Source organism: Oncorhynchus mykiss, chromosome 25, assembly GCF_057628025.1.
Source record: "Oncorhynchus mykiss isolate SJ-2025 chromosome 25, ASM5762802v1, whole genome shotgun sequence".
In the NCBI taxonomy this organism is placed as follows: Eukaryota; Metazoa; Chordata; class Actinopteri; order Salmoniformes; family Salmonidae; genus Oncorhynchus; species Oncorhynchus mykiss.
Window position 1 is genome coordinate 77,076,331 of NC_143046.1, and position 25,680 is coordinate 77,102,010.

At 42.5% G+C, this 25,680-nt stretch overlaps 2 protein-coding genes across 14 annotated transcripts in view; both read left to right on the forward strand.

Annotated features, from left to right (window-relative positions):
* Window positions 1–2,918: 2,918 nt before the first annotated feature.
* On the forward strand, window positions 2,919–9,043 carry LOC110505789 (proteasome subunit alpha type-3). The gene is made up of 10 exons (XM_021585226.3): window positions 2,919–3,464; window positions 4,298–4,380; window positions 4,509–4,632; window positions 5,086–5,187; window positions 6,916–7,062; window positions 7,437–7,502; window positions 7,587–7,633; window positions 7,729–7,796; window positions 8,478–8,542; window positions 8,826–9,043. The coding sequence occupies exons 1-10, from the start codon at window positions 3,444–3,446 to the stop codon at window positions 8,868–8,870; spliced, it is 768 nt and encodes a 255-aa protein (XP_021440901.1). The 5' UTR covers window positions 2,919–3,443; the 3' UTR covers window positions 8,871–9,043.
* A 728-nt stretch (window positions 9,044–9,771) lies between these two features.
* LOC110505790 (AT-rich interactive domain-containing protein 4A) overlaps window positions 9,772–25,680 on the forward strand; it is a 50,783-nt gene continuing 34,874 nt past the window's right edge. For 2 of the 13 annotated variants that reach the window (XM_021585230.3, XM_090221128.1), the window contains exons 1-8: window positions 9,791–10,373; window positions 11,374–11,423; window positions 13,211–13,321; window positions 16,073–16,138; window positions 19,953–20,043; window positions 21,660–21,739; window positions 21,887–21,984; window positions 24,324–24,456. In XM_021585230.3, the coding sequence (XP_021440905.3) occupies window positions 11,418–11,423; window positions 13,211–13,321; window positions 16,073–16,138; window positions 19,953–20,043; window positions 21,660–21,739; window positions 21,887–21,984; window positions 24,324–24,456 (585 nt within the window). In that variant the 5' untranslated portion in view covers window positions 9,791–10,373; window positions 11,374–11,417. Of the gene's footprint in view, window positions 10,374–10,498; window positions 10,572–11,028; window positions 11,276–11,373; window positions 11,424–13,210; window positions 13,322–16,072; window positions 16,139–19,952; window positions 20,044–21,659; window positions 21,740–21,886; window positions 21,985–24,323; window positions 24,457–25,680 lie in introns of those variants that run through there. The other 11 variants (XM_090221130.1, XM_036962213.2, XM_090221131.1 and 8 more) reach the window with 11 other exon arrangements.

Below are 25,680 nucleotides of genomic sequence, written 5' to 3' on the forward strand. Positions count from 1 at the left end.
GCTTCTCAAATGACTGCCTCACCTGGTTCACCAACTACTTCTCAGATAGAGTTCAGTGTCTCAAATCGGAGGGCCTGTTGTCCGGACCTCTGGCAGTCTCCATGGGGGTGCCACAGGGTTCAATTCACAGGCCGACTCTCTTCTCTGTATACATCAAGGATGTCGCTCTTGCTGCTGGCGATTCTCTGATCCACCTCTATGCAGACAACACTATTCTGTATACATCTGGCCCTTCTTTGGACACTGTGCTAACAAACCTACAAATGAGCTTCAACGCCATACAACACTCCTTCCCGTGGCCTCCAACTGCTTTTAAATGCTAGTAAAACTAAGTGCATGCTCTTCAACCGATTGCTGCCCGCCCAACTAGCATCACTACTCTGGACGGTTCTGACCTAGAATATGTGGACAACTACAAATACCTAGGTGTCTGGTTAGACTGTAAACTCTCCTTCCAGACTCACATTAAGCATCTCCAATCCAAAATTAAATCTAGAATCGGCTTCCTATTTCACAACAAAGCATCCTTTACTTATGCCGCCAAACATAACCTCGTAAAACTACTATCCTACTGATCCTTGACTTCGGCGATGTAATTTACAAAATAGCCCCCAACACTCTACTCAGCAAATTGGATGTAGTCTATCACAATACCATCCCTTTTGTCACTAAAGCCCCATATACTACCCACCACTGTGACCTGTATGCTCTCGTTTGCTGGCCCTCACTACATATTCGCCACCAAACCCACTGGCTCCAGGTCATCTATAAGTCTTTGCTCGATAAAGCTCCGCCTTATCTCAGCTCACTGGTCACCATAGCAACACCCACCCGTAGCACACGCTCCAGCAGGTATATTGCTCTGGTCATCCCTTAAGCCAACACTTCCTTTAGCCGCCTTTCCTTCTAGTTTTCTGCTGCCAATGGCTGGAACGAATTGCAAAAGTCACCAAAACTGGAGACATATCTCCCTCTCTAACTTTAAGCATCAGCTGTGAGAGCAGCTTACTGATCACTGTACCTGTACACAGCCAATCTGTAAATAGCACACCCGATTACCTCATCCCCATATTATTACTTACCCTCTTACTCTTTTGAAAGTATCTCTACTTGCACATCTATCACTCCAGTATTAATGCTAAATTGTAATTATTTTCACCTCTAGGGCCTATTTATTGCCTACCTCCCTACATTTGCACACACTGTATATATATTTTTCTATTTTTCTTATATTTTGTGTTATTGACTGTACATTTGTTTATGTGTAACTCTGTGGTGTTGTTTTTGTCACACTGCTTTATCTTGGCCAGGTCGCAGTTGTAAATGAGAACTTGTTCTCAACTGGCCTAACTGGTTAAATAAAGGTGAAATAAATTAAATAAATAAAGTTGTAGATACATCTCAAGGATGATCCATGGAAACAGGATGCACCTGAGCTCAATTTCGAGTCTCATACCAAATGGTCTGAATACTTATGTAAATAAGGTATGTTTTTAACTTTTAATACATTTGAAAACATTTCTAAATCTGTTTTTGCTTTGTCATTATGGGGTATTGTGTTTGGATTGATTCAATTTTTTAAAAGTCCATTTTAGAATAAGGCTGTAACGTAACAAAATGTGGAAAAAAGTAAAAGGGGTCTCAATACTTTGCGAATGAACTGTTAATATTGTTATGGCATGTTACTGGCATACCTAAAATACACTATATATACACAAAAGTATGTGGACACCCCTAGTGGATTCAGTTGCAACACTCACTACCAAGTTCCAAACTGCCTCTGGAAGCAACTTCAGCACAATAACTGTTTGTCGGGAACTTCGTGAAATGGGTTTCCATGGCTGAGAAATCGGACACATGCCTAAGATCACCATGCACAATACCAAGCGTCGGCTGGAGTGGTGCAAAACTCGCCGCCATTGGACTCTGGAGCAGTGGAAACGCGTTCTCTGGAGTGATGAATCTTTGGCGAATGGCAGGAGAACACTACCTACCCCAATGCATAGTGCCAAATGTAAAGTTTGGTGGAGGAGGAATAATGGTATGGGCTATTTTCCATGGTTCGGGCTAGGCCCCTTAGTTCCAGTGAAGGGAAATCTTAACGCTACAGCATACACTGGCATTCTAGATGATTATGTGCTTCTAACTTTGTGGCAACAGTTTGGGGAAGGCCCTCTCCTGTTTCATCATGACAATGCCTCTGCACAAAGTGTGGTCCATATAGAAAGGGTTTGTCCAGATCGGTGTGGAAGAACTTGACTGGCCTGCACAAAGCCCTGACCTCAACCCCATCGAACACCTTTGAGCTAAATTTGAATGTCGACTGTGAGCCAGGCCTAATTGCCCAAAATCAGTGCCCGAACTCACTAATGCTTTTGTGACTGGATGGAAGCAAGTCCTTGCAGTAATGTTCCAACATCTAGTGGAAAGCCTTCCCAGAAGAGTGGGGGCTGTTATAGGGGCAAAGGGGGGACCAACTAGATATTAATGCCCCTGGTTGTGGAATGAGATTTGATTAGCAGGTGTCCACATACACTACATTACCAAAAGTATGTCTAACAGTTAACGTGGAAGCTATAGCTAAACCCTAACATGTAGTTAGTGTGGCTTTCGAATCCAAAAACATTTTCCCATGTGCACAAATATCGTAAAATGAATCCGCTGCTTTCTCAGCTGAGTGTCAACCTTGCTAACGTTAGGTATATAATGTTAGCGAGCAAAGCTAAAGTAGCGTAGCCATTTAACCGTATACCGTTTATTTTCACATGACAATATAGCGTTACCTTTTTGAAGCACTTACCACAGAATCATAAATGTAACCAGAGACAGGGTTATCTCGTGAATTCTTCAAGCAACTAATAAGCACACCCCTATAATAACAGTCCTTTCTGTGGAATTGAGGAAGTTCTGATTCCATTTGGAATTATGTTGTTGATCACCTTTTGTCCACCAGGGAGCAGTCGATGATTAGCTAAACTAAATCGTTCACAAACCTCAATCCAGATACTTCTGAGAAAAGAGGACTTTAATAATTAAATACATACATATTTAGGTAAAGTCACAAAAGGTAGGGGGAAACGTTCTAGTGCTGATGTTATTAATTACGGCAATTTGCAGATGTAAATGTAGCCAGGATTGATAGTAAATTGCTGAACTGTTTACCAGCATATTTTTTTTTTATTAGTACGCCTGACATTCTTCCTGTAGATATTAAATACTTAAGATTCAGTTTCTGACGAGTGTGCAGTGCACTTTATTTAAATATTTACCGTTATGATATTACACTCCACCACAGTAGGTGGCGATATTGAAGCATGTTCAATGCGGCTGCTGTTGTGTTGAACATAAAGCCATTTTCTTGTTGGTTGGAGAGTGACTGGGATGTGCTGAAACACATCAGACAGAGTTGTTATAAAGGATTTTTTTGAAGAGTTTTTACCACAATGAGTTCAATTGGAACTGGGGTAAGTTTGATAAGATACTTTTTCTTCATATTTTTTTTTAATGCTAACAAATAAAATGTTTGGTAACTTGTTAGCCCTGGCTCATCTTAGCCAGGCTAGCAACAAAGTTAGCCAACTTGCTAACTAGCTAGCTGTGACTGCCCCGTGCTAGTTGTAGGTTTCAGTAGATAACTAGCTAATAATATATTTAATCACGTCATTCGTGTAAGATCTATAATCGTATATCGTGGTGAAGTATATTTTACACTAGGTACTGTTACCTAGCTGTTCTTGCCTTGCAGTACTACTGTTAGTTTGATACTAAGCCATGTTGTCATGCCTGCTGTGCTGAGTCACTTGCACTACAGGCTAGTTAGCTACAGTAGCAATGCTGGCTAAGCTAAATCGAAATTGAAACCAATTCAACTGATTGGATATCGGTAGCTCTCCTACACCAAATCTATCAACAAATGTTTGATATCACAATATATTTACAAGTTAGACAATGTTGGAATCGTTTAATTAGCTAGATTGACACTCACACCTGCACTTTCAAATGGCTCGGTGATATCCGGTATCTTTGGGACGTCCCTAACCTTAATCTTTTTACATTTCAATGTATGGATGTCCCAAGGAGCCTAGATTGCACGGAGCCTTTCAAAGGGGATTCCTCTATTGTGAATCTAACAATTACTTCCATGATTTTGCTAGTCATTACTATGGAAAGTGGCACCAATGAGTATTGGTGAGATTGATGTAAAAGTTTGAAGACTGACAGTTCCTGTCAATGAAACATGCATGTTATATCAACAGCAGTGGTCATCAAAGTATAACACCCAAATCTCCCTCTCTAGTATGACTTGTCTGCCTCCACCTTTTCCCCTGATGGAAGGGTGTTCCAGGTGGAATATGCCATGAAGGCAGTAGAAAACAGCAGGTATGTGATCTTTCCATCTTTTAATGTGTTTTTGAATGCAGTACTACCCACATGATGGAAAGTGACAAATTATTTTTTGTTGTACTCAAGGGAATCAATTTGTTGGTTTTTGTTCTTTCTCCTTACAGCACAGCAATTGGGATCCGGTGCAAGGATGGGGTTGTGTTCGGTGTCGAGAAATTGGTTCTCTCCAAACTTTACGAACAAGGCTCAAACAAGCGTATCTTCAATGTCGACCGTCACGTAGGGATGGTATGTATTCATCCACAGACCACATGCCCAGTATATACATGTGTTGTGTTTACCAAAAAAAACTGATGTGCACGCAACCACGTGGAGAAAACCCAAATCTTACAATCAAAGGATTAAAATGTAAGCTATTTCGTCTGCAAATGTTTATTAAACATCAAGAGATTTACCCATTGTAATTTATATGCTGTTTATTTCAAATACATAGTTACAGTTGCTGGTTAGCTAGCTAGCTCACTATAGCTTCCAGACTCTATTGGATTGGCTGTTGATACCTAACATGCTGTTGGCTTGCTAGCACCAACATGGCGAGGCACTCTGGACGAAGCTAGCGTGGCTGGGCAAATCATCGCTAGTTAGTGTATCTTGGCCGTAACACTCAGAGTATTTGCAATGTCGCCCCTTCTCTGCTGTTTACTTTGTGCATAGCTGAATCTACCTTTTTTTTACCGATAGGCAGTTGCTGGGCTACTGGCTGATGCTCGATCCCTGTCTGAGGTGGCCAGAGAGGAGGCCTCCAACTTCAGATCCAACTATGGACACAACATCCCACTGAAGGTAAAAATAACTTGGATGCTCTTGATCAGTGTTTTCTCTCAAACTCCTCCTTGTGTACCCTGTCAGTTCCACATATTTGGTATGTTCCGTTACAGTACTACCACTCCTGATTCAACTGGTTGCGTTGCCTTTTCCCTAAGTCCTATGGACAATTGACATATTCCTTGATTTGAGATAAGATGCATACAGGATAAGTCAGAAGTTTACATACACTTAGGTTGGAGTCATTAAAACACGTTTTTCAACCACTCCACAAATTTCTTGTTAACAAACTATAGTTTTGGCAAGTCGGTTAGGACATCTACTTTGTGCGTGACACAAGTCATGTTTTCCAACAATTGTTTACAGACAGATTATTTAACTTATAATTCACTGTATCACAATTCCAGTGGGTCAGAAGTTTACATATACAAGTTGACTGTGCATTTAAACAGCTTGTAAAATTCCAGAAAATTATGTCATGGCTTTAGAAGCTTCTGATAGGCTAATTAACATTATTTGAGTCAATTGGAGGTGTACCTGTGGATGTATTTCAAGGCCTACCTTAAAACTCAGTGCCTCTTTGCTTGACATCATTGGAAATCAAAAGAAATCAGCGAAGAACTCAGATTTGTTTTTGTAGACCTCCAAGTCTGGTTCATCCTTGGGAGAAATTTCCAAATGCCTGAAGGTACCACGTTCATCTGAACAAACAATAGTACACAAGTATAAGCACCATGGGACCATGTAGCCGTCATACCGCTCAGGAAGGAGTCAAATTCTACATCCTAGAGATGAACGTACTTTGGTGTGAAAAGTGCAAATCAATCCAAGAACAACAGCAAACGACCTTGTGAGTGAAACGAGTCCTATGTTGACATAACCTGAAAAGCCAGGTCTTCCAAATGGACAGTGACCCCAAGCATACTTCCAAAGTTGTGGCAAAATAGCTTAAGGACAAAGAAGTCGTGGTATTGGAGTGGCCATCACAAAGCCCTGACCTCAATCTTATAGAAAATGTGTGGGCAGAACTGAAAAAGCATGTGTGAGCAAGGAGGCTGACAAACCTGACTCCGTTACACCAGCTCTGTCAGGAGGAACGGGTCAAAGCTCACCTAACTTATTGTGGGAAGGCTACCTGAAACGTTTGACCCAAGTTAAACAATTTAAAGACAATGTTACCAAATACTAATTGAGTATGTACACTATTATTCTGACATTTCACATTCTTATAATAAAGTGCTGATATTATTTTACTAGGATTAAATGTCAAGAATTGTGAAAAACTTAGTTTAAATGTAACTTTTTATTTATTTACATTTTATTTTTACCCCTTTTTCTCCCCAATTACGTGGTATCCAATTGTTTTAGTAGCTACAACTCCTGTACGGACACGGGAGAGACGAAGGTCATGTGTCCTCCGATACACAACCCAACCAAGCCGCACCGCTTCTTAATTAACACAGCGCGCATCCAACCCGGAAGCCAGCCACACCAATGTGTGCACCTGGCAACACTGCGCCCGGCCCGCCACAGGAGTCGCTGGTGCGCGATGAGACAAGGATATCCCTAACCCGGACGACGCTAGGCCAATTTTGCGTCGCTCCACAGACCTCCCGGTTACGACAGAGCCTGGGCGCGAACCCAGGGTCTCTGGTGGCACAGCTGGTGCTGCAGTACAGCGCCCTTAACCACTGCGCCAACCGGGAGGTTAACTTTTGACTTTAACTGTATAATCTCTCTTTACAGCATCTCTCAGAGAGAGTGGCCATGTACGTCCATGCCTACACGCTATACAGTGCGGTGCGGCCGTTTGGATGTAGCTTCATTTTGGGCTCTTACGATCAAGATGATGGTCCTCAGCTGTACATGGTTGACCCCTCTGGAATCTCATATGTGAGTTATCTTTAGGGGGTTTATCCCCAAACAGGCGCTGTCTGTCATTCATTTACTGATTTCACACTACACGTTTAGGGACGGTTTCTCAGACCCAGATTAAGACTCATCCAGTAATGAGGCATTCTCTGTGGGGATTTTAACTTGAGCATGTGGTTTAGTCCTGGACTAGTTTTAATCTGGGTCATGGAAAATGGCCCTTTTTTTTAAGGTGTTTGAACCTGTGCAATGTTTGATTGGGAATGTTGATTGATTGTCAAAATATATGTTGTAATCTTGTCATTCAACCTTAAATTATGACCTGAAATTTGTAACATTAGGCAATGCTGTTAAAATATTAGATTTATTCTTATTCATTATTTTGTTTTATCAAGGGTTACTGGGGATGTGCTATTGGAAAAGCCAAGCAAGCCGCCAAGACAGAAATTGAAAAGCTTCAGGTAAGAATATTACTTGAGCCAAGTTTAAGACAAGGGAAGATCTTGCTTAATTGTTTGATTTGTGTATGCTATTGCTATCAACAGATGAAAGACATGACCTGCAGGGAGTTGGTAAAAGAGGTGGCCAAAATGTAAGTGTTTTTGTTTGTTGTATTAAAGGAACACAAACCAATCAAGGCACTGCATATTAAGTTGCTACTAACATGTACTGTTGGATGTTTTGTAGAATCTACATTGTACATGATGAAGTGAAAGACAAATCGTTTGAGTTGGAACTAAGCTGGGTTGGAGAAGGTAATGCCACTTTCCCTTATACACATGTATTTTTAAGTGTGGTATTGTCTCCCTTTGTACATCTGTATATGACAAATGTAACAAAGGCAGAGTTTTGTACCCTGGTCTAAGCTACCACTAGTGTACCGGGTTAGCAGTCATAGCGTTTTTGTAACAAACTTGTCTCTGGTTGTGAGCAGTGTCACACATTTTAAATCTGACAGTTAACCCAGCTCATAACTAGGCAAGTCCGTTAAGAACAAATTCTTATTTACAATGACGGTCTACCCCGGTCAAATCCTAACGACGCTGGGCCAATTGTGTGCCACCGTATGGGGCTCCCGAGTGGCGCGGCGGTCTAAGGCACTGCATCTCCGTGCTAGAGGCATCACTACAGACCCTAGTTCGGTTCCAGGCTGTATCACAACTGTCCGTGATTGGGAGTCCCATAGGGCATTGTTAGGGTTTGGTCGGGGTAGGCCGTCATTGTAAATAAAAAATTGTTCTTAACCGACTTGCCTAGTTAAATAAAATAACAAAGTGATGTATGGCAAGCATGTGCAATAAGGGGTTATGATTCTGTTAGATACTCAACCCTCACCAGTTTTGACTAGCTATCACCTGGTCTAGTCAAATTGATCGCAGCTGATGTTCTGCTTGAACTGAGCAGTGGAATTTATGAACTTCATGTCCCTTCACCAGTGACAAATGGAAAACATGAGCTGGTTCCAAAAGACGTCAGGGAGGAGGCAGAGAAGTACGCTAAGGTATGTACCACGACTTCCAGTCATTCATTTTTATTTTCCATGGCATTTCTGTGACCTACTGTATTCTAACCAAAAATACGTCTGTGATTTGAACTCGAGTGTCCTGTGCGCCACACGACTGAGTTGGCTTGCTGAGCTAAAGCCCAAGCTTTAGCCCAGGGAGCCAACTCAAGTCTTCAGGTCCCAGGTAAGGTTACCCATCACGTGAGAATGGTTCACTGAACCACTTCCATTATCTGTCTTGCTGGTGTCTGATTCACAATGCCTTATGCTTCTACCATAGGATTCCTTGGAGGAGGAAGATGACTCTGATGAAGACAACATGTAAACTAATTTCTGTGGTTTCTCCAACCGTCACACACCTACTGACAGGACGGCTCTCCAAGAGACACAAATTGTTTTGTAATTAATGGACCATTCATGTAATTTCTTTCCATTTTAGGGTTTGATGGATTTCAGCCTTAAAATAAAAGTTGAAGATAAGCACTGTTTATACTAAAAGCATCTTTGGCCTTTTTTTTGTGAGACTCTAAATGCTGTCGAGGGTTTGCCTCTGTCATTTGATTTTGTAATTGTGTGTATTTAGCACATAATATCTCAAGGATGGTCACTTGATCCTTCTGGTGGTGCCAGTTGTGGAAGAAGACTTAGACTCTATTTCAGTGCACAGTGTGATATGTTTCAGGTATGACATGAGTCAGTGACCCGAAGGGCAAAAGTCTCCACATTGACCTTACAGATGGACGTCCAACTCCGTGCCTTTCCTCCTCACATTGCCACTCCATGCCAGCCTCATCTGGTTCTCTCCCTGCTTGGATACAATTTAAAATCCAATTGTATTCATCACATAAACCCACAAAAACATCTGCTAAATATGTGTAACTAAATACTTGTGCAGTAGTATCTAACAATACACATCTAAATGTAAAAGAATGCAATTAAGAAATATCAATATTAGATTGAGCCTTTCACTTGAATCTGAGGGATTGATTAGCTCCTCAGCTGTACATTTGATAAATACGTCCTTCTGCCTGCCTGGGACAGATTATTTTGTAGTAGCGCTGATGTCAACCTAGTAGATTTAAGCTTGGAATTTCACATGTCAGGATACTCAGCCAGAAGAGTCGCCAGTGTTCAGTTACACGGATATAGACGTTCATTGTCTGGCCTTAGGTAAGCAAGATTTGACAGCAATCATTTCACTGGTTTTTACCTGCACATGCTTCCTTCCGGTTACGTAACCAATTTGCCTGCTCTGACGTCCTACAAACGAACAAGGCGCAATTGGCCTCAACTTAAAGCAAATCGATACTTTATATTTAACTCGCATCCTCTCCCCAGCAAATTACTACATTGCTAGTAACTCAAATTCAAATACGAGTTACCGCTAGCACCATCTAAAGAGTGAGTAGCAATTACTTGTGTTTTCAGTTCACATATAGTATATTTCCCACCTTGGAGTGACAAGGAAGCCAGTGTCGAAAATAGGCGGTCCATTGTGAAATATTTCTAACCAGTGAAAGGCTTGGATTGAGATAATAAAAGCCAATCATATGTCCATGTTGGGGTGTTATTCTAGTAAAAGAAGCAAAGTATGAGAGGACCAATAGCACATTTTCTCTCAAAGCGCCGATTTCCATCTCGACCAACCATAAATACAGAGAAGGTATGTCCTATAGAATTTGAAGAAAGTGTTGACCAATCATATTTCTAGGATTCGACCACCTCTGTCAGGCCAGCCAATCGGATTTCGAGAGACCCAGCTTCAGCTCAACAGCTTGTTATTCGTGTATTGCTTTGCAAATCTGGCTAGCAAGTCGTGTCGTTGCATGTAAGTATAAAAAAATATAATATCCCTCTCTAATCAATTACAAACGTTTAACAGTTCACGCCATTTAGATCAACGTGACAACCGTTTCGTTAGTTATCGGACGAGACTTCGCTAAATTTCGTATTTTTTCCTGTAAGATTAGACTGGTAAAGAATTGAATGCCAGTGACCAGTCGGCTTGTTTTTGCAGTGAAGAAATGTATGCGCCTTTTGTGAAACTGGATAATAAATAATGATTGTTCTGATACTTCTCTGTTTTATCGTCGAACAAACCTACCTGACTGCCTCTCGTTTATCCAAATGAGAACCACCGTTTGAAATGTTCTGCCTGAACTAGCTGGCCAACTCAATGACGAGCAAGGCGCTTTAAATCGCCATATCGAGAAACTGTTAACGTTGGCTAGCTAGCATGTTTAAGTTAGCTAACTAGCTAAATTTAGCTCTTGAGTTGAGGGAAATCTTCTGTCGTTACTTACTTTAACCACAATATTTATAATCTCTGTTTCTACTAAAACATATTGTCTAAGAGACTGGTACACCTTTTGTAGCCAGCTCCTCTGTATTTCACAAGCAGTTAGGAATGAGCTCCCAGCCTGACATGGTGCAGCACGGCGAGCTATGATGGCGACGTGACACAGTCAGATTGCGAGCAAAGCGGGAAGGAACACGCACTATTCTGTCTGTTGTCTATGTGCAACGTCCTTGTAGTATGCCAACGCTGAGCTGTTGATAATATTCTTTTTAAATGCTTTTGACGTTTTTTTTGTCTGTTAACAATCAGCATGAGCATACAGTTAAACTAGATAGCTAGTAGCCACACATTTTTGTGAGTCTGGAGGGAGGGGGCTGCATCGAGCTTGAAAAGAATGCGTTAGAAGTAGCAGGCTAGTTCGTCGTTAGCCGGTTAGCATATTTACTATTTTTCGACTAAAAATGATTTAGTCCGAATCACGGCTGTTTTGACACCTTTATTCATCTGCAATTCCTATCTTGTTTTACAGCAATCAAAACAAATCGAGCTGGACTCCCTCAAATAGCCTCTACGATGAAGGTAAGTCACTTGGCTAACCTCAGTTGAAAACAGCAGTGAAGCCGACGCCTCTTTCACTTGGCTTGCAAAGAGTCTGGGGGACAACTGTCTATATGGTTGGCAACAATTAATGACAGTTTGTAGGTGTCAATGTCACATACAGTACCAGTCAAAAGTTTGGACACACCAACTCATTCAAGGGTTTTTCTTTATTTTTTTACTATTTTCTACATTGTAGAATAATAGTGAAGACATCAAACTATGAAATAACACATGGAATCATGTAGTAACCGATAAGGTGTTATATTTTAGATCTTCCAAGTAGCCACCCTTTGCCTTGATGACAGCTTTGCACACTCTCTGCATTTGCTCAAAGCTTCACCTGGAATGCTTTTCCAACAGTCTTGAAGGAGTTCCCACATGCTGTGCACTCGTTGGCTGCTTTTCCTTCACTCTGCAGTCCAACTCATCCCAAACCATTCTCAATTGGGTTGAGGCCAGGTCATCTGAAGCAGCACTCCATCACTCTCTATCTTGATCAAATACCTCTTACACTGCCTGGACGTGTGTTGGGTCATTGTCCTGTTGAAAAACAAATGATAGTCCCACTAAGCGCAAACCAGATGGGATGGCGTATCGCTGCAGAATGCTGTGGTAGCCATGCTGGTTAAATGTGCCTTGAATTCTAAATAAATCAGTGTCACCAGCAAAGCACCATCACACCACCTCCTCCATACTTCACGGTGGGAACCACACATGCAGAGATCATCTGTTAACCTACTCTGCATCTCACAAAGACACGGCGGTTGGAACCAAAAATCTCAAATTTGGACTCATCAGACCAAAGGACAGATTTCCACCGGTCTAATGTCCATTGCTTGTGTTTCTTGGCCCAAGCGAGTCTTCTTATTGGTGATCTTTAGTAGTGGTTTCTTTTCAGCATTTCGACCATGAAGGCCTGATTCACGCAGTCTCCTCTGAACAGTTGATGTTGAGATGTCTGTTATTTGAACTCATTATGTGAAGTATTTATTTGGGCTGCAATCTGAGGTGCAGCGGTCCTCATGAGAGGCAGTTTCATCATAGCGTTTGATGGTTTTTGCGACTGCACTTGAAGAAACTTTCAAAGTTTTGGAAATGTTCTGGATTGACTGACCTAAATGATGGACTATCATTTCTTTTTGCTTATTTGAACTGTTCTTGCCATAAGCCCTATGTGGTAAAAGCCCAAATCCATATATCTTCTGTATACCACCCCTACCATGTCACACCACAACTGGCTCAAACGCATTGAGGAAAGAAATTCCACAAATTAACTTTTAACAAGGCACACCTGTTCATTGAAATGCATTCCAGGTGACTTCCTCATGAAGCTGGTTGAGAGTGCCAAGATTGTGCAAAGCATGGCTACTTTGAAGAATCTCAAATATAAAATACATTTTGACTAACACTTTTTTGATTACAACAGGATTCCATATGTGTTAATAGTTTCTCTTATCTATTCTACAGTGTTGAACATAGTAAAAAAACCTTGAATTAGTGTGTCAACTTTTGACTGGTGCTGTATATTTAATTTCAATGTTAAAGTTTTCATGTAGGCTTCACTGTATATGACAATTTTCAGACTGCATTGCCCACCTCTTCCTGAGCAAGACAACAAATGTTATTGAGTTGAAAAACCTCTAATGCAATGTTTGTGGCATCATGCTTCCTGGACATCTCTTTCAATAGTGGCCAAACATGGTCTGTGTTTACTTTCTAAGAAAGTACAATGATAAATGTTACCGGGGTGTCTGTTTTTCTCATAGGCAGCCGACGAGCCTGCCTACCTGACCGTGGGGACAGAGGTCAGCGCGAAATACAGAGGTGCCTTCTGTGAGGCAAAAATCAAGACTGTTAAACGGACGGTGAAGGTTAAGGTAAGAGCACGGCACAACAATGGCTCCTTCTCAAATGACACCCCATTCTCCTAATAGTGCACTACTATAAACGGAATGGGGCTGTGGTCAAAATAATTGCACTATATAGGGAAGAGGGTGCCATTTGGGACACAGACAACATTCTAATCAAACAAGGGAGTAATGTGAAAGGGTGCAAATGTTGATGTCCAAATCTGACAAGGATTTGTTGTGTGTGTGTATATATATTATATATATATCTATATATATATATATATATGTGTGTGTGTGTGTGTGTGTGTGTGTGTGTGGACAAGCTGATTGTCCAGTTTCAGTCACATTTTTGCTGCTAAAGGACCCCCCCCCCCCATCTAAATGTTAGTGTATGCCAGTGACATCTTTCACGTAGACCTTGTTCTATGAACAGTTGCTTAGTTTGTTTCAGAAAGCATTATGCTAATCCAGGGGTCTTCAACCTTTTCTAGCATACTTTTAATTTTTTTTAATATATATATAGCTTTCAAATAGGTATGTCCTTCTCCTCTACCCTGTGACTCTTCCCCAGATCCTGGTGTACAAGAGATGTTTTCTCTGTCAATATTACTGGTAAAATAATGGTTAGTAAACAACTAAGGGGGCCCCATAAAACCATATTTAGTATTTTCCTGAATCCTATTTTTTTTTTTACTTAATTTTTTCAATATTATATTTATTCATAGAGCAATAACAACAAATTATGTTCTGAGTCATGTCAATGCTTAAATCACATGGAAATACCATTTAAAAATTATTTTTTTAGGTATGGAAAAAAGACAACGCATTTGTGATTTGAGTGTAATTCCCCTTCATCTGTGCATCGGGCAAGAAAGGAATGTGTTGGTTTAGCCTACTGCTGCACCATATGTCATGGCAGAGTTTGCAACACAATTGCCACACAAATTATACAAATAATCATGATCTAGTAATGTCAGGTAAGCCTAATTTTCATTTGAGAGTTTTTTGGGAAAGTCTATCTACCCACAAGACTGTTATCATTAGCATCGCTAACTGGCTATACATACAGAGTGATAGACAAATGCGGACGGCAATTTTGCTGGCAATTAATTGGCATATATTGTCTTTTTAAGCAAACAGTGGCTAACCAGGGGTGGGATAATGTCGATGTGTCTTTGATTGGACAGTGGCTGGGAGCTTTATGGTTGACTGTTTGCGATGGAACACATGAAAAAAAGAATGCATGCATCACCCTTTATTTGGATAGTCCGGATTTTCCATCTGTAGATGCTCTAGAGATGATCATACTATCTGTTGCTAATCAACTGCTTGCTAAGTTTAGGGTTAGTAGATTAGTTGAAATGTTACAGATAGTAGGTAAAGCATCTACCAATGCATGTACTTACAGAATTGATTAGCGAGCTACTCATAGTTGGGATGCGAGCTACTGATAGTTCGCAATCTACTTGTTGGATGGAGACCCCTAGGCTAATCTGTGACCTACGCAGTCCCAACTAGACACTCTGAAAATAGTTAATTTAGTCATATCATAACAAACGCTGGTGATAGTCTGTCATCATGACTGCATTGGTTACAGCGTGTTGGCTTTAACGTTGGGTAAAACACATGTTTCACATTAAATACACTGAACAGTGTTGGTCCCTTGTTTCTTGAGCTGCAATTAAAAATCCCTGAAATCTGTGCTGGGGACAATAAAAGGCCACTTTAAAATTAGCAGTTGTTACAACACAATGCTTCAGATGTGAAGTTTTGTGGGAGCGTGCAATCGGCATCCTGACTGCAGGTATATCCACCAGAGCGTTTGCCAGAGAATTGAAAGTGTTCATTTCTCTACCATAAGCTGCCCCCAAAGTCATTTTAGATAATTTTGTAGTATGTCCAACCGGTCTCACAACCGCAGACCATGTGTAACCATGCCAGCGCAGGACCTACACATCCAGCTTCTTCTTCACCTGCGGGATCATCTTAGGAGGGGTGCTGAGGAGTATTTGTCTTTAATATAGCCCTTTTGTGGGGGGGAACTCATTCTGATTGGATGGGCCTATGCCATCCAAGGCCCACCCATGGCTACACCCCTGCCCAATCATGTTAAATCCATAGACTAGGGCCTAATGAATCTGGTATTGTATTTTTTCCAACAACCGATAGGCCGAGGAATTTTGGTTCATATGTGCTTTTTTAATTATTCCTTAAAACACCATTGTGAAAATGTGGGTGCCACTGAACTGGTGAACCTGCCTATAGGTCAGGGCTGATGATGGTTATTGTTTTAAGGTCAAGTGATCCCACACCAATCACCAGGTAGCAGCATTGTGACTTGACCACCTGTATTCTCCGCTGTTCTCCTTTGCTTCTGCTCTTCCATTATGATTGTCACAACAAGGTCAGAGTACCCTTGATTGATTATTTAATTGGTCTAGTGTTCATGGGATGAGGTAGGAAGCCCCATTTGAACTTTCTCCACATAGAAAGATGGGTGAAGGCTGTTATGCACCATTCCTTGGTAGTACTAGAAGCACATGCCTACTATTGTATCAGATCTTAAACCATCTGTAGCTGGAACCGCCTGTTTGTACAACTGCCTTCCAGCGTTGGCATGTGAGGTTCGTCTATAGGCTCCTTGGTAAACTGACTTGTCAAATATAATGTAATTTGTCATATATTTCGTGGCTAGTCAGGAAGAGGAACGTTTTCTGTTACTCAACTAGATTATTCCACCTTGACTTAATTCCTTTTGTTTCCCTCCTCTCTCCCTAGGTGATGCTCAAAGGAGACACTACCTCACAAGTTGTTCAAGATGACCAAGTGAAAGGACAGTTGAGGGTAAGTTTGGAACTAACTGGCATTGCATCACCGTACTCCCCACAGCATGATATGCAATAAATTAATTAGGCCCTCATTGTTCTTTTGATTCTCAGAATCATCTGTTTGTCACATGATTCTGAGATTCCGATCTGTTGGATATAACAATGGTTCTGTACTTATGACAGCATAATGTCCTACAGGGTACAGGCATATAGAACCGGTACAGACAAGTTATTGTCGACGTGAAGTTCATGTATATTGCCTAACTGCAATGTTCATGTGACTAATGCCCTGGCAATTTACACTGATCACCTGTTTTTCCAACAACTGTAAGCATCAATGGTAGTGCAGTTTTTTTTTGTGTGTGTGGGTGCGCTGATTTTTAATGCCAGAGTGTTTAACATTCAAAGTTGCCTTAAGATTTAAAATGGCCTCAGTTTTTCTGTCATGATCTATTGTACACCGTGTGTGGTTCCCTTTTTTACTGTTCGAACACGTGTCATGGGCTTTCACTTTACCCAGTCACGTTTCTTTCTTTAGAGAAGAATTGATTTGAGATGCAATATTCAGAAATTGCTCCACCATTTCCTGGTTGCTAAAATTCAAATCATTTGCCTTATGTAGAGAATCATTGTACCAATAGGTGCCGGAGGGGGTGGCTGCCGTTTTACGGGCTCCTAACCAACTGTGCTAATTAAAATGTAAAAAAATATATACATTTAGCATTGTCTGTCACTCATTCTGTACATAATGTTGCTGCTACCGTCTCTTATGACTGAAAAGAGCTTCTGGACATCAGAACAGCGATTTGCTCACCTCGAACTGGACAAAGATTTTTCTTTAATGTCTGACAAGAAGGATGTACTGCTTTGTCGAGACAAGGACCACATCTCAATCATCCTCATGAAGATAAGATGGAGAAAAGGGGGGAGGAGGGTGGGGTGCCTTCTAAGAATTTTCAGACGAATAGGTAAACCACCACTACCCTCCGTATTATTGACCAACATGCAATCATTGGAAAACAAACTGGACAATCTAAGACTATACAACCAACGGGACATTAATTGTAATATCTTGTTTCACTGAGACGTAGTTAAACGACGACAAGGATAATATAGAGCTGGCTGGCTTCTCCATGCATCGGCACGAAAGTGTAGCTACGTCTGGTAAAGCGAGGGGCGTGTTTGTCTATTTGTCTAGTTTGTCAACTGCTGGTGCGCAATGTCTAATATTAAGTCTGGAGGTTTTGCTCGCCTGATGTAGAATACCTCCAAAGCTGTAGATCGCACCAAGAGTTCTCGTTCTCGCAGTCTTTACCGCCACAAAGCGATGCTGGCACTAATACAGCTCGTTGATTGCGGTCTATGCCATAAGCAAACCAATAAAATGCTCATCCAGCATTAGCGCTCCTAGTGGCCGGGGACTTTAATGCAGGCAAACTTAAATCTGTTCTACCTCATTTCTACCAGCATATCACATGTGCAACCAGAGGCACAAAAAAACAACTCTAGACCACCTTTACTCCACACACAGAGACGCTTACAGAGCTCTCCCTTGCCCTCCATTTGGGAAATCTGACCATAATTCTATCCTCCTGATTCCTGATTACAAGCAAAAACTGAAGCAGGACGTATCAGTGACTCGCTCAATACGGAATTGGTCAGATGATGTTGATGCTACGCTACAGGACTGTCTTGCTAGCACAGACTGGAATACGTTCCGGGATTCATCCAATGGCATTGAGTACACCACCTCAGTCACCGGCTTCTTCAATAAGTGCATCAACGATGTTGTCCAAACAGGGACTGTACATATATATCCCAACCAGAATCCATGGATTACAGACATCCCCAACGAGCTACAGGCTAGAGCTGCCGCTTTCAAGCAGCGGGAGACTAATCCGGACGCTTATAAGAAATCCTGCTGTTCCTTCAGATGAACCATCAAACAAGCAAAGCGCCAATACAGGACTAAGATTGAATCTTACTACACCGGCTCTGACACTCGCCAGATGTGGCAGGGCTTAAACTATTACCCACAACAAAGGGAAACCCAGCCGCGAGTTGCTCAGTGATGCGAGCCAAATAGGCGAGCGAAATTCCTTTCATGCTCGCTTTGAGGCAAACAACACTGAAGCATACATGAGAGCACCAGCTGTTCCAGGTGACTGTGTGATCAAGCGCTCTATAGCCGACGTGAGCATGACCTTTTAAAAAAAGGTCTACATTCACAAAGCCGCGGAGCCAGACGGATTACCAGGACGTGTACTCAAAGCATGCGTGGACCAACTGGCAAATGTCTTCACTGCCATTTTCAACTTTTTCCTGACCGAATCTGAAATGCCTACATGTTACAAACACCACCATAGTAACCTGTGCCCAAGAAAGCGAAGGTAACCTGCCTGAATGATTACCGCCCGTAGCACTCACGTCGGTAGCCATGAAGTGCTTTGAAAGAATGGTCATGGCTCACATCAACATCATCATGCTGTAAACACTAGACCCATTCCAATCACACTCCACACTGCCCTTTCCCACCTGTGAGAATACTGTTCATTGACCATAAGCTCAGCGTTCAACACCATAGTGCCCACGAAGCTCATCTGTAAGCTAAGGACCCTGGAACTAAACACCTACCTCTGCAACTGGATCTTGGACTTTCTGATGGGCCATCCCCAGGTGGTAAGGGTATGCAACAACACATCTGACATGCTGATCCTCAACACGGGCCCCTCGGCGTGCGTGCTTAGTCCAGTTCTGTACTTCCACGACTGTGTTGCCAAGCACGACTCCAATACCATCAAGTTTGCTGTAGACACAACAGTAGTAGGCCTGATCACCGACAACGATGAGACAGCCTATAGGGAGGAGGTCCGAGACCTGGCAATGTGGTGCTGGGACAACTTATCCCTCAATGTGATAAAGACAAAGGAGCTGATCATGGACTATAGGAAATGGAGGGCTGAACAGGGCCCCATTAAACTTGACGGACTGTAGTGGAGTGGGCCTGTAGACTTAACCAGTACTTCACTGGGGCCAAGCTTCCTGCCATAGAGGACCTAATATACTACGCGGTGTCTGAGGAAAGCCCATAAAACTGTCAGACTCCAGTCACCCGTCATAGACTTCTCTCTGCTATCGCACGGCAAGCGGTACCGGAACGCCAAGTCTAAGACCAGGCTTAACAGCTTCTACCCCAAGCCATAAGACTGCTGAACAATTAATCAAATGGCCACCCGTACTATTTACATTGACCCCCCCCCCTGTTTTTATGCTGCTGCTACTCGCTGTTTTATATCTATGCATAGTCACTTTACAAATGACCTCTACTAACCTGTAACCCACACAGACTCGGTACCGGTACCCCCTGTAATTCTTTTTTTTTACTTGAGTTTATTTGGGAAATTATTTCTTGTACTGCATTGTTGGTTAAGAGCTTCTAAGCAAGCATTTCACGTTAAGGTTGTATTCAGTGCATGTGACGTATATCATTTGATCATCTTAAACCACTGTGAAATATATTTTCCATAACCAAAAATATTGTGTTTTGAGCTGGTGTATAAAACTGAAAGTAAAAGACACAAACTAACTTAAGAACGGGAAGCATATAAATACCGCACATAGAACAGATCTACCGCTTCTTAGACTTGCTTTCAATGACAATAACAGATCAGTTAGTTCCAAACTCTAATTTCTATGTGAATTTGGTCGGGTTGCCCAAAAAGTTACATATTGCAGATTTTACGGTTGCCATTTTGAGTTATTTTTAAAATGGGAGTGTAAGAGCAGCTCATATGAGGGGTCTGTCTCATCTCCCTGGCATCTTTTTGCAGGTGGGCTCCACAGTGGAGGTGAAGAGTGCAGAGGGGATCTGCAGTGAGGCAACCATCAACAAACTTACAGACGCCAGTTGGTACACAGTGGGTAGGTTCATTTAACAACACTTAAACTAGTTTACAAGAAGTCCTGCTCCTGTTATCACCTGATAATGGTAGACTACATAGGTCTTTGTCGTTTGGTTGCGTTTTGACTATTCTCAAAATCACAAGTAACAGTCAGTATCTGGTGTGGCCACCAGCTGTGTTAAGTACTGCAGTGCATCTCCTCACGGACTGCACCAGATTTGCCCGTTCTTGCTGTGAGATGTTACCCCACTCTTCTACCAAGGCACCTGCAAGTTCCCTGACTTTTCTGGGGGGAATGTCCCAAGCCCTCATCCTCCGATCCAACAGATCCCAGACGTGCTCAATGGGATTGAGATCCTGGCTCTTCGCTGGCCAAGGCAGAACACTGACATTCCTGTCTTGCAGGAAAATCACGCACAGAACGAGCAGTATGGCTGGTGGCATTGTCATGCTGGGGTCATGTCAGGATGAGCCTGCAGGAAGGGTACCACATGAGGGGGGAGGATGTCTTCCCTGTAACGCACAGCTTTGAGATTGCCTGCAATGCCAACAAGCTCAGTCCGATGAGGCTATGACACACCGCCCCAGACCATGACCGACCCTCCACCTCCAAATCGATCCCACTCCAGAGTACAGGCCTCGGTGTAACGCTCATTCCTTCGACGATAAGCGCGAATCCGACCATCACCTCATGTGAGACAAAACCGCAACTCGTCAGTGAAGAGCACTTTTTGCCAGTCCTGTCTGGTCCAGCAACGGTGGGTTTGTGCCCATAGGCAACGTTGTTTCCTGGCGATGTCTTGTGAGGACCTGCCTTACGACAGGCCTACAAGCCCCCAGTCCAGCTTCTCTCAGCCTATTGCGGACAGTCTGAGCACTGATGGAGGGATTGTGCGTTCCTGGTGTAACTCGGGCAGTTGTTGTTGCCATCCGGTACCTGTCACGCACGTGTGATGTTCGGATGTACCAATCCTGTGCAGGTGTTACACGTGGTCTGCCACTACGAGGACGATCAGCTGTCTGTTCGGTCTCCCTGTCGTGCTGTCTTAGACGTCTCACAGTACGGACATTGCTATTTATTGCCTGCGGTCCTCATGCCTCCTTGCTGCATGCCACGTTCACACAGATGAACAGGGACCCTGGGCATCTTTCTTTTGGTGTTTTTCAGAGTCAGTAGACTGGACTCTCTTAGTGTCCTAAGTTTTAATAACTGTGACCTTAATTGCCTACCGTCTGTAAGCTGTTAGTGTCTTAACCACTGTTCCACAGGTGCATGTTCATTAATAGTTTATGGTTCATTAAACAAGCATGGGAAACAGTGAAGATCTGTTTGGATATTTGGATTTTTACGAGTTATCTTTGAAAGACTCGCTGAGTTTTATTTGTCTATTATCCTTGGGAGCAGTATACTTTGGTGTTACTGTTTTAAAATATCTTGGTGGCAGGTAGCCTACTGGTTAAGAGTGTTGGGCCAGTAACCGAAAGGTTGCCGGTTCAAATCCCCGAGCCAAGTAGGTGAAAACGCTTTCAAAGTGCCCTTGAACATGGCACTTAACCCTAATTGCTCCTGTAAGTTGTTCTGGGTAAATATCAAATGTAAACATTACAAAGGAACTGCTTCCCACTGTATTCCAGTGTTTGACGATGGAGATGAGAAGACACTCCGCAGGACGTCTCTGTGTCTTAAGGGCGAGAGACATTTTGCTGAGAGCGAGGTAAGAGGACTGGTATTCTGACCTGACTGTCTTCTTGGACATTTGATTTGGTGTTATGTTGCTCTTTGATACGTTGATTAAAATTCCTCCTCTCGCTCCCTCTTCTTACTCCTCTCTATCTCTCTATCTCTCTCTGTTGTTATCTAGACGTTGGACCAACTGCCCCTGACCAACCCGGAGCACTTTGGCACCCCCGTCATCGGGAAGAAGGGAAACCGCGGAGGAAGGAGGTCATCTCAGGCTCAGTAAATTGACCCTTCTTTCACTTTACCTCTTATTTTAATCGTCACCTTTACCCCAATCCCACCCTTCTAAGTTAACCTTTTAAAGCAAAATTCCACTCAAAAACAACCTTTAGATTATTTTATGTCAAGTTTTCAAGTTATTTGACTTTCAAGAAGCAACATGTCACTTTCCACATCATGTGATGTGTTTTGCTTCTTGCACGTCCAATATCTTAAACTTGACTGCTGACATGCAAAACATTTTAGAACTGTATCAACAGTGGACTAATGGGAAAATGACCCCAAAAGTTTGAGTGGAGTTTTTTTTAAAGTGCTACCACTGTGTTATTTCTCTTGATACGGTTTGATGACCTAACCTGCACTACCGCTTACATTTCCCAGTAAGATTTTAATCTGCAAACATGCTTCTGTAGATGCTCTGCTGTGTCCATTCAAAAATGGTCATTATACACATTTTCAGACCCCTTCCCTTTATCCACATTTTGTTACATTACAGACTTTTTCTGGGATAGATTAAAATAAAAATCTCAGCAATCTACACACAATACCCCATAATGACAAAGCAAACAATGACAAAATATACTGCAATACCTTATTTACATAAGTATTCAGACCCTTTGTAATGAGACTTGAAATTGGACCCAGGTACATCCTGTTTCCCTTGATGTTTCAACTTCATTGGAGTCCACCTGTGGTAAATTCAGTTGATTGGACATGATTTGAAAAGACACAAACCTGTCTGTAAGGTCCCACAGTTGACAGTGCATGTCAGAGCAAAAACCAAGCCATGAGGTCAAAGGAGTTGTCCGTAGAGCTCAGAGACAGGATGGTGTCGGGCCACCTATCTGGGTATGGGTACCAAAAACATTTCTGCAGCATTGAAGGTTGCCTAGAACATAGTGGACCTCATCCTTAAATAGAGGAACTTTGGGACCACCAAGACTCTTCCAAGAGCTTGCTGCTCGGCAAAACTGAGCAATTGAGGGACATCCATTGACATTCTTGGTCAGGGAGGTGACCAAGAACCGGATGGTCACTCTGACTGAGCTCCAGAGTTCCTCTGTGGAGATGGGAGAACCTTCCAGAAGGACAACCATCTCTGCAGCACTCCACCAATCAGGCCTTTATGGTAGAGTGGCCAGACGGAAGCCACTCCTCAGGAAAAGGCTCATGGCAGTCCACTTGGAGTTTGCCAAAAGGTACCTAAAGGACTCTCAGACCATGAGAAACCAGATTATCTGGTCTGATGAAACCAAGATCAAACTCTTTGGCCTGAATGCCAAGCATCACGTCTGGTAAAAACCTGGCACTGTCTCTACGGTGAAGCATAGTGGTGGCAGCAGCATGCTATGGTGGTGTTTTTCAGCGGCATAGACTGGGAGACTAGTCAGCATTTAGGTAAAGACGAACGGCGCAAAGTACAGATCTTTGATGAAAACCTGCTCCAGAGTGCTCAGGACCTCAGACTGGGGTAAAGGTTCACTTTACAACACGACAATGACCCTAATGACCCACACAGGAGTGGCTTCGGGACAAGTCTATGAATGTTATTGAGTGGTCCAGCCAGAGCCCGGACTTGGACCCTATTGAACATCTCTTGAGAGACCTGAAAATAGCTGTGCAATGATGCTCCCCATCCAACTTGACAGAGATTGAGATGTTCTGCAGGGAAGAATAGTTGTGACTCCCCAAGTAAGGTGTCAAGCTTGTAGGGTCATACCCAAGAAGACTCGAGGCTATAATTGCTGCCAAAGGTGCTTTAACAAAGGTAAAGGGTCTAAATACTTATGTTAATGTGTTATTTCAGTTTATTTTTAATAAACTTGCAAAATTTCTAAAACCCTGTCTTTGCTTTGTTTTTATGGGATATTTTTGATTGAGAATGTTTTTAAATCAATTTTAGAATGAGGCTGTAACGTAACAATGTGGAAAAGGTCTCTGAATCCTTTTCTCATGCACGGGGCGGCAGCGTAGCCTAGTGGTTAGAGCGTTGGACTAGTAACCGGAAGGTTGCAAATTCAAATCCCCGAGCTGACAAGATACAAATCTGTCGTTCTGCCCCTGAACAGGCAGTTAACCCACTGTTCCTAGGCCGTCATTGAAAATAAGAATTTGTTCTTAACTGACTTGCCTAGTTAAATAAAGGTAAAAAAAAAAAAAAAAAATACAACGACATAGTTCGATACCTGGGCATGTTCCAATTACCAATTATGATCAAGTTAAATGACATTTGTAACTGGCTCCAATATAGGCCTTTGTGTTTGATAGCTGCTATAGAGCTCTGTAGATAGAAGCTGAAAGATTCTGTTCCGACGTAGTCCCCTTGTTCAACCCCTCAGTGCGAACGATGACAAGGAGTCGTCGTCCAGTGATGACGACAGTGAGGATAGGAGGAGGCTAAATGATGACCTGCTGGGTAAGGTGGCCAGTATTCAATCTGGGACAGACCGGACATCCTGGTACCTGGCCCTGGTAAGTCACATCATGCACAGACCCCAACCCTACACACACTCTGGAGTCTCTCTCTCTGCCTGTGGGGGTCTCTCTCTCTCTGCCTGTGGGGGTCTCTCTCTCTCTGCCTGTCGGGGTCTCTCGCTCTCTCTCTCGTATGGTGAATATGTTGTAAGTACGATAACTTGGTAAGAAGTACATTTCACATTCGTTCCTCGCTGAGGAAATGTATGAGTCTGCAAAGGATTTTCCCGAGGTTGCTGTTGACGCAGATCCTAGTTGTTGGGGTCAAATTTGTCTCCACTTTTGTAGATTGTAAATTCTTGGTTCCAAATATTGGGGAAGATGCCAGAGCCAAGGATGATCAAGTATAGCCAATTGCAATTTGTGGTCTGTATATTTTATCATTTCATTTAGGATACCATCAACACCACAGGCCTTTTTGGGTTGTAGGGTTTGTATTTTGTCCTGAAGTTCATTCAATGTAATTGGAGAATCCAGTGAGTTCTAGTAGTCTTTAATAGTTGATTCTAAGATTTGTATATGATCATATGCCATACAACTCTCCGTCCGTGGCCTCCAATTGCTCTTAAATACAAGTAAAACTAAATGCATGCTCTTCAACTGATCGCTACCTGCACCTACCCGCCTGTCCAACATTACTACTCTGGACGGCTCTGACTTAGAATACGTGGACAACTACAAATACTTAGGTGTCTGGTTAGACTGTAAACTCTCCTTCCAGACCCATATCAAACATCTCCAATCCAAAGTTAAATCTAGAATTGTCTTCCTATTTCGCAACAAAGCATCCTTCACTCATGCTGCCAAACATACCCTTGTAAAACTGACCATCCTACCAATCCTCGACTTTGGCGATGTCATTTACAAAATAGCCTCCAATACCCTACTCAACAAATTGGATGCAGTCTATCACAGTGCAATCCGTTTTGTCACCAAAGCCCCATATACTACCCACCATTGCGACCTGTACGCTCTCGTTGGCTGGCCCTCGCTTCATACTCGTTGCCAAACCCACTGGCTCCATGTCATCTACAAGACCCTGCTAGGTAAAGTCCCCCCTTATCTCAGCTCGCTGGTCACCATTGCATCTCCCACCTGTAGCACACGCTCCAGCAGGTATATCTCTCTAGTCACCCCCAAAACCAATTCTTTCTTTGGCCGCCTCTCCTTCCAGTTCTCTGCTGCCAATGACTGGAACGAACTACAAAAATCTCTGAAACT

Excerpts from the sequence above, each read along its gene's own strand:
- LOC110505789 (XM_021585226.3), top strand. The coding sequence starts at position 3,444 with ATGAGTTCAATTGGAACTGGG. Across the intron at positions 3,465-4,297 it reads TGAGTTCAATTGGAACTGGG|TATGACTTGTCTGCCTCCAC; the intron begins GTAAGTTTGATA and ends CTCCCTCTCTAG. Across the intron at positions 7,634-7,728 it reads GTAAAAGAGGTGGCCAAAAT|AATCTACATTGTACATGATG; the intron begins GTAAGTGTTTTT and ends GATGTTTTGTAG.